This window comes from Saprolegnia diclina (genome assembly GCF_000281045.1).
Source record: "Saprolegnia diclina VS20 unplaced genomic scaffold supercont1.152, whole genome shotgun sequence".
NCBI classification, from domain to species: Eukaryota; Oomycota; class Saprolegniomycetes; order Saprolegniales; family Saprolegniaceae; genus Saprolegnia; species Saprolegnia diclina.
Genome location: NW_008246219.1, coordinates 1 through 8,736, shown reverse-complemented (window position 1 = coordinate 8,736; position 8,736 = coordinate 1). Strand labels below are relative to the sequence as shown.

General features: G+C 56.5%; 4 protein-coding genes across 4 annotated transcripts in view; 2 read left to right on the top strand and 2 right to left on the bottom strand.

The window, feature by feature from the left end:
• Window positions 1-333, top strand: part of SDRG_16757 (hypothetical protein) — a gene marked incomplete at both ends in the record, with an annotated part of 2,713 nt that extends 2,380 nt beyond the window's left edge. The window contains one exon of the mRNA XM_008622974.1: window positions 93-333. Within this exon, the coding sequence (XP_008621196.1) occupies window positions 93-333 (241 nt within the window). The remainder of the gene's footprint in view (window positions 1-92) is intronic.
• Window positions 334-601: 268 nt separating this feature from the next.
• SDRG_16756 (hypothetical protein) lies at window positions 602-1,495 on the bottom strand. The gene is made up of 2 exons (XM_008622973.1): window positions 834-1,495; window positions 602-786 (listed from the first exon to the last, which is right to left on the bottom strand). The coding sequence occupies exons 1-2, from the start codon at window positions 1,461-1,463 to the stop codon at window positions 679-681; spliced, it is 738 nt and encodes a 245-aa protein (XP_008621195.1). The 5' UTR covers window positions 1,464-1,495; the 3' UTR covers window positions 602-678.
• Window positions 1,496-1,781: 286 nt separating this feature from the next.
• On the top strand, window positions 1,782-3,823 carry SDRG_16755 (hypothetical protein). Its single transcript, XM_008622972.1, has 8 exons — window positions 1,782-2,119; window positions 2,169-2,325; window positions 2,370-2,503; window positions 2,559-2,711; window positions 2,757-2,987; window positions 3,040-3,180; window positions 3,232-3,409; window positions 3,453-3,823. Exons 1-8 carry the CDS (start codon window positions 1,847-1,849, stop codon window positions 3,695-3,697), a joined length of 1,512 nt encoding a protein of 503 aa, XP_008621194.1. The 5' UTR covers window positions 1,782-1,846; the 3' UTR covers window positions 3,698-3,823.
• Window positions 3,824-4,272: 449 nt separating this feature from the next.
• On the bottom strand, window positions 4,273-6,395 carry SDRG_16754 (hypothetical protein; the record flags this gene model as incomplete). Its single annotated transcript, XM_008622971.1, has 2 exons — window positions 4,273-4,432; window positions 4,480-6,395. The coding sequence occupies 2 exons, from the start codon at window positions 6,393-6,395 to the stop codon at window positions 4,273-4,275; spliced, it is 2,076 nt and encodes a 691-aa protein (XP_008621193.1).
• Between the last annotated feature and the right edge of the window lie 2,341 nt (window positions 6,396-8,736).

Here is an 8,736-nt window from a genome sequence, read left to right as displayed (position 1 = left end):
ACAGCACGATGGCGCTGCTGGGCTATGCGTCCGTGACCGAAGCCGAGTACGACAACATCCCGCTTAGACGATATTGACCATTTTTGGTGTAGAAAACACACGTTTGGCGTCGTGCCGTTCGACCCCAAGCCCCATAAAGACACCGAGACGTACGTCGTGAGTGTCTACTGGCTTGGATGCGCCATGCTACCAACGTCCCTCGCGTGGCTACGCCCGTACGTGGCTGGTGTCGTCGTCGAGAACCACTTCAAAGTCGAGCGACAATCGCCGACACAAGAGACCCTCGACCGCAATCGCGTGTACCGCTACACCCGCGGCAACTGCGTCACATGACAACACACATATATATACATATTTTGCACAATATTGTCATCTACTCATATATGTCAAGCGTCACGCAAGCATGCGCGGTCGCGCGTCAAGGACGCCACCGGCATCGCATCTCTTGTTGCCATTTTTCGCTGTGTACGTTGCCCAAGAAGACCCTGCGTCGACAGAGCACTGCCGACTAGGGGCGAACGACCTCTATCAACGACAGCGTACCATCGCTCAACAGAGGCGTCAATACGCGGGGCTCCATTCGACTGCTGCACGGTACACGTCCAGGAACGACGATTCCTGCCCGACTCGAACGACGGAAGGGCCATTTTGGTCGGCCAGCATTAAGTTACAGTTGAATCACTTTTTGAGCAGCGGCGTCACGAATCGAAAAGGCACCTTGCGCTCGGGGCAGTAGCCGACCTCGTCAGCGTCGTCATCAAAGCACACGACCACGTACAACGAGCCCTAGCGCAGCATGAAAAAGTGCATTCGATACAACTGTTGGACTATACCGGCGGGTTGGGGATGACGACGACAGCAGGATAAAAACTCGTTGTGTTTGGGTACATGGCGAGGACCTTCTGGTTCCACTTGAACGAGATCCAGTCGTGGACCTCTTCTTCGCGCGGAAGTGGAATCATCCAGTCACGGGGCACGAGATGATGGCGCTTGCCCTCCGTGTCTTCGTCGCCCGAGTCTTCGTCCTCGACTTCGTACAGCCGGGTCTTTACGTCTTGCCGCACGACCGAGGCCAGGATCCATAGCTCGTGGCTGCGCGCGACGCGGGCCGCGACCTGCGCACCAATGGCAATGTCGGCGATCTTTGGCACCTCGGCGTCGTCCTTGGCCTTGGGCGACGCCGCCGCCTTCCCGCTCTCAAAGCACCCGGCCTTTTGATCCAGCTCGACAATGTTGATGGCCGCGCCCAGCTGACGGTGCTGGAACTCAAGCTCGGTGACGCCTTTGGTGAGCAGCTCGCGCAGCTTGACCGCGTAGCGTCGCCGGCCCGAGAGGTCGCCGGCGCGCTCCTTCTTCTCGATCTTGGCGTAGATGCGCCGCAGCTGCCGCGCGAGACTGTCCATCGGGTTGTCGAGGAGCTGCGTCCGAAGGATCTCATGCACCGCTTCTTCCGTTGCTGCCATGCTGCCACCGACCTGCGAAATCCTAATTATACGCCAATTCGGATATGTCCGAATCTAGTTGTAGTCGGTTCATTCAGTCATTCAACTGAAGAAAAGGTACTAAACGACTAAACTCGATAAAACACATCCCAAATTAAGGTGAACCGACCACTCGCCCTCTCGCGCGAGCGCCTCGAGCACAAGTCTATACTACCTTGTACATCTCTGTGTATGTATGTATATGTACAGAATTGCTGTGCTAACTTGGTCGAATACGAGTTCTGGCGCCTCTCCCGCCTTCTTCAGTTGCGCCATAGGTTCTTGTAACGAGGGTTGCTTTTTCGTGCGTCTTCTATCGAGGCATGTTGCACCCGCAAGTCGACGATTGAGGTTGGACCGGCATCATGCTGCCCAGCGTCGTCCGACGTCTCTACGCCGTCGTGGCCGCCTTCCTGCTGCTAACCGCGCACGGCCATCGGTCCCTTGGTGACAGGATACCACTTCGCCCATACTCCTCGTGCCGCATCATCGTCGACGCCGGCTCGTCGGGCACCCGCTTCTTTGTCTTCCCGTCACCGAGCGTGCCAACCGCCGATAACTTTGCGCACCTCACGCCCGGCCTGAGCGAGATCGCGCCGCTGCAAGCGTATGCGTACATGCGCCCAGCGCTCTACGAGGTACGCAACGGCCTCTGCGCCCGGCGAAAGGTCATGTATCGGCGACTAGGTCCAAGCGTCGCTCTCGCCCGAGATGCGCGCCCGGTGCTTTGTGCATATCTACGGCACGGCCGGCATGCGCGCATTGGATGCATCGCAGCAAGCCGAGCTCTACAACCAGTTGTACCTCGATCTCAAGAACGACGCGACCATGACGCTACCATTAGGTAGCGTCGCTGTCGCCGATAAATCGTCATGCAGCTCTGCGTAGAGCGCGCGCATGTGCGCACCATCTCGGGCGACGAGGAAGCGTTCTTCTTGGCCATGGCGGCCAACTTTCTCGATGCGCGAGTCGAGAGCGACCTCGCGCCCAGCAACGTCGATCTCTTTGGCGCCCTCGATCTCGTACCTTCGAGTGATGACAATTTGTCCAAACTATGCATCCTTTCTGTTGATATAGGGCGGCGGCAGCACGCAAATCGTCTTTGACATCAAGGAGCGCTGGCGCCAGAACGCGCGGCGCAAGGCCATGCCGCATCAAAAGACGCTCAACGTCAGCGAGTTCTTCGTGCAGTCGTTTGCTGGCTATGGCGCCGCACACATGCACGATCAAGTACTTTGTTTGTAGTACTCGTGTCGTGTCTTATTGGCAACGTAGGTGCTGCAAGCGATCGCCGCCAACGCCTCGAGCGACTCGGTGCATTCGAATGCGACCAACGCGACGGCCTCGGTTGAGCTCTTGACCAACCCGTGCTACTTTACCGGCTACAGTGGCGCCAACCAGACGGGCACCGGCCACGCCGCCGAGTGCCTGCGTCTCCTACAATCGCTCGTGGCACAAGAGAACGCCAACTGTCCCAGTGGATCGTTTTGCGCTCTCCAGTCGGTGGTACGCTGCTTCGCCTTTTGCGATAGTCCAGGTGGAACAAATGTACTTCTAGCCGCAGCCGCCTGTGACAGGCGCCTTCTACGCCGTGAGCGTCTACTACCTCGCGACCGTCTTTGCTCGCGATGTTGTGAGTCGCATGGCGCCAACGCTGAGCTACGGCTGGCCGGCGCCGTCCCTCGAGGAGATGGAATCGGTACGGACGTTTGTGTGTCGTATCTAGGGACTGCAACATGCGTGTACGTAGGCGACTCATTTAGTGTGCAGTATGCGCTTTGACGAGCTTGCTGCGTTGGAACTGGAGCATACCCCCGCGGAGATGCTACCCCGGCGCTGTCTCGACCTTTGCTACGTCACGACGCTGTTACGTGCTTACGGCTTTGGTCTCGCAGAGCGCCGGGTCGTGTTTGTCGACCGCATACGAGGTACATGGGAGTGCAACGACAAGTGGACTGGACACTGGAGTAGGCTCGCCATTGGTGTGGGCGACGGGGGCGTACTTGATGGACCACGCGCTGGCCTCGACGGCCTACGCCGACGCGCTTGTGAGCTATCTCTCGCGCCAAGTCGAAGTGGGGCTTCCGGTTGGGTGGCATGTCGCACTCCTCATGCTGACAATGGCTGTGGTCGCGCTCTTTTTCACGGTACACCGCGCGACGGGCCGGCACGGGTCGACCCAAGCCATCGAGTTTGTTGGGGACCCACGTAAATAGACAGCAGGCTGTGGTAAAGATTGTATAGACACGTACAAGCACCAAGTACTCTTTAAAGCCTAACGGTCATTAGACAATGCGTGCGACTAGTGCTTATAGTAAAACAAAGCAACGTTTGTCACGTGACCTTTGACCAAATCGTCAAGGTGGGATGCTTCGAGAGCAGCGAGCTGTTTGTCGTGAGAGAGGTAGGGCTTGGGTAGGGTTAGGGTAAAGAACCACCATCAAAGCATACGCTTAGATCTGCTCGCAGATATTACTTGTATCAACGTGAGTCTATAGCATGACGCAGCACTGATAATGCGACTCGAAATGTGCATTGTTCCCTCTCGTACCTATTGAAGAGTATGGAGCCGAGGACTTTAATACTTATATTCAATATAAGGTCCGTGAAGGAGCGACTGAGTTGTCTCGTCGACCGGTTCGACAAGGTCCGCTGGCCTGTCCATCGAATGTACTTGTGATGCCAGCAAGGAAATACTATAATATTACATGCCGTGGACGCTCCGCTCACTATACAATAGTTAGAATGCACGATTACATTATCGAGGCGCTGTTTTAAATGAAGAGAATACCTAGCCCGTAATGACGCGGACGCCGCAGCACGACACTTGATGGACCGTCGTGTTGGTCGGCTGCTTGATGAACATCATGTTGGTCGGCATGTGCCAATACGTACTAAGCCACTCGATCGTTGCGGGTTCAAATGGACCTTTGACCGAGACAAAGTCCGTTCTGCGGTCATATAAGCAAAAGTGGAGAAAATGAGGTTGAGGGCATACCGTAGCTTGGGATAGATCCTATCAAAGAGAGCAACAACGTCAGCGAGCGCTTGAATTGTGTCGGCGGAGGCCATGGTGACTTCGGGGTAGACGTGCACGAACCGGAGCGTCTCGGTCATTTCGTTGGTTCGAACATACAGAATGACCTTGTTGACCAGCGTGAGATCCGGTGCCTTGATGAAAAACACAAATGGTTGCGACTTGATGGCCTTGAGCGTTCGTACAAGGTACGAGACACGCTGGTTCTCGCGTTCGAAGAAGCGGGGATCGTGTGAGACAACCACTGTCTCGTACGGCTCATCGGTCGAGAGCAATGGCGGCGACTGCAGCTCGACGTCGTCCGTGAGCATAGCTATCTGCGTCGACTCGGGCGATTCGTAATCCTTGTTTACGTCTGGAACGCCCGGCAGCAAGTTGATGATAAAGATGAGGCAGCGCAAGATCGTGACGCGCCAGAGCATGCCAAAGACGACGACCGCGACGCCGAGCGCGTAGTAGAAGAAGTAGGCAAGCACGGACGGGTCGCCGAGGACGATGCCAAAGTACCCGATCGCAATCAGCGTCGCGCCCGAGATGCACGCCCACCACGGCGCGTGGACGTCGCGCGGAATGTCTTGGCGCTTGATCTTGAGCATCATGCAGCCCATCGCAAAGAGGAACATCATGGACAAGAACGAGTAGGTGTAGACGCCACCGAGGATGACGTTGTCGCCGTTCAAGAGCAAGACGAGCGACGACGTGAGGAGGAAGAAGGCGAGGATGATCCAGTGGTTGGTGCCGCGCCACTTGTTCTCAGCCGCAAAGAACGCCGGCATGACGCGGTCGGACGCGAGACGGCGGTGGAGACCCGTGATACCAACGTACGACGTCAGCACCGCACCCGACAAGACGACAAACGCATCGATGCACACGATCCAGACGAGCCAGTTGCCAGCCGTGATCTCGGCCAAGTTGGCCAGCACCGTGTTGGCGCTGGCCTGCAGCTCGGCGACGGGCATGACACCGAGAGCGAGGATCGCGAGCGAGATGTTGTACACGGCCGAGAACGCCCACATGTTGCGCATCGTCTTGCGGAAGACGCCGGGCTGCTGCTGCTCGACAAAGTTGGCCGACGATTCGAACCCCGTCACGCCCAGCATCGACGCCGAAAAGCCAAAGAAAATGGCCGTAAACACGTTGCCGTCAATCACCGACCCGACAAAGTCGACGTGCGGGTAGCCCGAGTGCATGTTGGCCTGGATGATCTCGGGGTTCTGGATCGTGTGGATGAGGCACGTGACCGCAAGCACCGAGAGCGTCCCAATGTGAAAGGTAAACATCACAAAGGCCACGACCGCCGACTCGGCGATGCCGATGAAGACCAAGATCGCAAACACGCCCATCAGGCCCACGGTGGTCCCGACGACCGGCAGATCCGGCACCACAAACTGCATGTAGTAGCACGCCGACGTCCCAGACACAACTGCCGTCGCCGTGTACGCGAGCGTACTCAGCACAGCGGCCACCGCTGCGACGCGCTTGGAGGTCGTGTTCAAAAGGCAGTTGTACGACCCGCCGTTCATGGGAATCGCCGTCACGACTTCTTCGTAGATGAAGCGGTACATGAAGAGCACGACCGACACCATGGCCATGCAGATCGGCGCCAATTTGCCGGCCTTGAGCGCGACGATACCAGACGAGTAGAGGACACTGGACATGATGTCGTTGCCGCAGATCGCTGTCGAGGGCCACTCGCCGAGGAGGTGCTTGGGGCCGTTGTGTCGTTCCCGCAGCGCGACGAGCTGAATGAGCGGTGGCGCCAAGTTCTCATGCTTGCCTTGGCCCGCCGGGTAAATGAACGAAGGAGCTTTGGTGTCGTTGGTAGCTGGCACAGTCACTGTGAGCGTACGTTGTCGAGATGCGGCGACGGCCACCATGGTGAAGCAAAAGTGGGCGATGTCGATACAAACCGTTGTGAACGAAGGTCTCCAACATGTGTTTCCTTGATGCAAGTATACCACTGGAGCCATGACCGAATGCGATTGATGGGAAGGAAGGGACGGCGTTCGCTGTCCACACATGTGCAACTCTTTGGGACGAGCCAATGCATGAGGTCGATACGCTCATGTCCAGGGTAGGCCACCACCAATAGTGTGGGTTTGGGGATGTGGCGCCACGTTCGAAGTTGAAGGCAAGTGCAAGGGGCATCGTCCAACTTTGTCGAAAAGTCGGCAACCAAGTACTCAGCCAAGCGCGTTTCGCACGACACTCCGGGTATCTTTTTATGGGCATTTTCTGAGCCTTCCTCTCGTGCTAACGATAAAGTCGCGCTCGCGCAAATAGGCGGCGGTCCCTGGCTCCAAATGTGGGTCGGACGTGCTCTCGGGTGCGGTCTACACGTCGTACGTGGAATCAACACGGTATTTTTGCGTAACATGCACAAAATTGTCAATATATTTGTGTACGATCGGTGCACCGGCTGAGCACCGATCGCGTCGTGCTCCAGTTCGTTGCCCATGGAAATGCCTGTCGCACGACCAACCACTGAACTACATGCGCTTGTTTCGGCGCACTTTAGCTTAGTCTGGGTGCGCGTCGTCAACGTGGTCATCTTCTCGGGCGTCGACGCGTACAGCGGTACGCATTTTTCACGTTCGCGTTTCTTTGGTGTTGGCTCTATGATGCTCAAAGTCAACGACCATCCCTGTGACGTCCACACCCTGGTACACAAAATGATGCTCTGATATCAATTCTGCCCGAACCTAAACCTATCGAGGTAGGCGGTTGTGTATTTGCGGCCTCGCCATTCTCATTGGTGTGCTCCTTGGGAACCATCAAGTGCTCAAGCACTTTAGCTTTTATTTGTCCCGCGCTGTACAGCGCCATCTTCCTCGTGCTTGAGCGCATCACGGTGCGTCGCATCCTCGTGTTTCTAGTCCACTTGGTCTGCTACCATCAGTCGGCCTCGCGCCTCGATGCCGATTTGGCGCTGCCGAGCGTCCACAGTACCGCACCGCCCTCGGATATCGCCAAGCACGGTAGCACGCTTCTTTGAGCGCGAAGGCAAGAGCGTGTCATGCCGCATCGCATGCGATTCGGTCCATCAAGGACCAACCGATTATCAAGTCCCAACCTTACAACAAGGCGATTTTATATATAGCAATGAGGTCACTGACACGCGTCTACCCGGACACGGCGGAGCAGTCGAAAGCCATAGTGGACACCTTGGCGCAAATGGACCCCAAATTGCGGTATGCTCTTCGTTATTTCTTTGTGTTGCACTCATACAACGCGTCGTGTAGCACCGACTTTTGGGCGGTTTACGGAAATTTGGACGCAGCGCTCGTGCAGTGGATCACCAAAGAGTACAACATCCTGCCCAACGTGATGTTCATCCAGCAGCCAACGGTCGTGGCGTCGCAGCAGTCGCGTCGTTACCATTAAAAAGCTTGGTACTACGATCGATCAAGCAGCCCAAGATCAGTGCGGCAGTGGGCGGCGTGGCGAGCTGGCGTGGCGCTCAACGGGGGACGTGTGTCACCTTGCCATCACCTCGCACGTTTTCAATGGTATGTACCCACATCACCGAGGTGATGCTACTGTGTGCAACGACGTAGCAATCGCACAGCGTTCTACTCTATAGGTACATGGCTTTCATGCCCCTTGCTCCAAGAACACGGGCACAGTCGCCATCGAATCTCGCCAGCGCTTGGACATTCCGGCCTCTTCTTTGCCATCGCGGCCTGGATACATCATTCGTCAGCAAACACTCGCTGTTTCGTTTCGGCTTCAACCGCGCCACCACCAACGACTTGTGGTGCGCCAGTACATGTTGTCTGACCAGCATGGTTCGTTTGTTCGAGGTGGCCAGCGCCCGTCCACATCTCGTTGTCGGATCGCCCACGATGTGGACTTCAATCCGACAACAGGTATCCAAAGTGTCTCTTTCTGTGCACAGTTTCCAGTAGTAGCAGCTGTACTGCTACCAAGTCGGTGCCTCAATGCGGCGTGCAGACGCTTTCGAGAAAGCGATGTGACCAAAATTGCACTTTGAACACCCAGCAGCATGATAGTGGGTGCGGATGACAAGCTTCCTCGTCGTGCTTTCAAGATTGCTGTTGCAACTCCAAAGCGTGTTCCTACTCGACTCTGATGTTATCGCTTTTCGCTTGACAAAGAGGTTGCTGTCCAGTCTAGCGCTCTTTAGTCGAGCGCCTGTCCATCGGGTCGATCTGATGGCAGCGGCAGCCGGTGCACGCAGACTGAAAAGGGCAAGAT

Coding starts and splice junctions, on each gene's coding strand:
- SDRG_16756 (XM_008622973.1), bottom strand. CDS start 1,463: ATGGCAGCAACGGAAGAAGCGGTGCATGAGATCCTTCGGACGCAGCTC. Junction 787..833: donor TCGTCATCCCCAACCCGCCG/GTATAGTCCAAC, acceptor ATGCTGCGCTAG/GGCTCGTTGTACGTGGTCGT.
- SDRG_16755 (XM_008622972.1), top strand. CDS start 1,847: ATGCTGCCCAGCGTCGTCCGACGTCTCTACGCCGTCGTGGCCGCCTTC. Junction 2,326..2,369: donor GACCATGACGCTACCATTAG/GTAGCGTCGCTG, acceptor AGCTCTGCGTAG/AGCGCGCGCATGTGCGCACC. Junction 2,504..2,558: donor TCTTTGGCGCCCTCGATCTC/GTACCTTCGAGT, acceptor CTGTTGATATAG/GGCGGCGGCAGCACGCAAAT.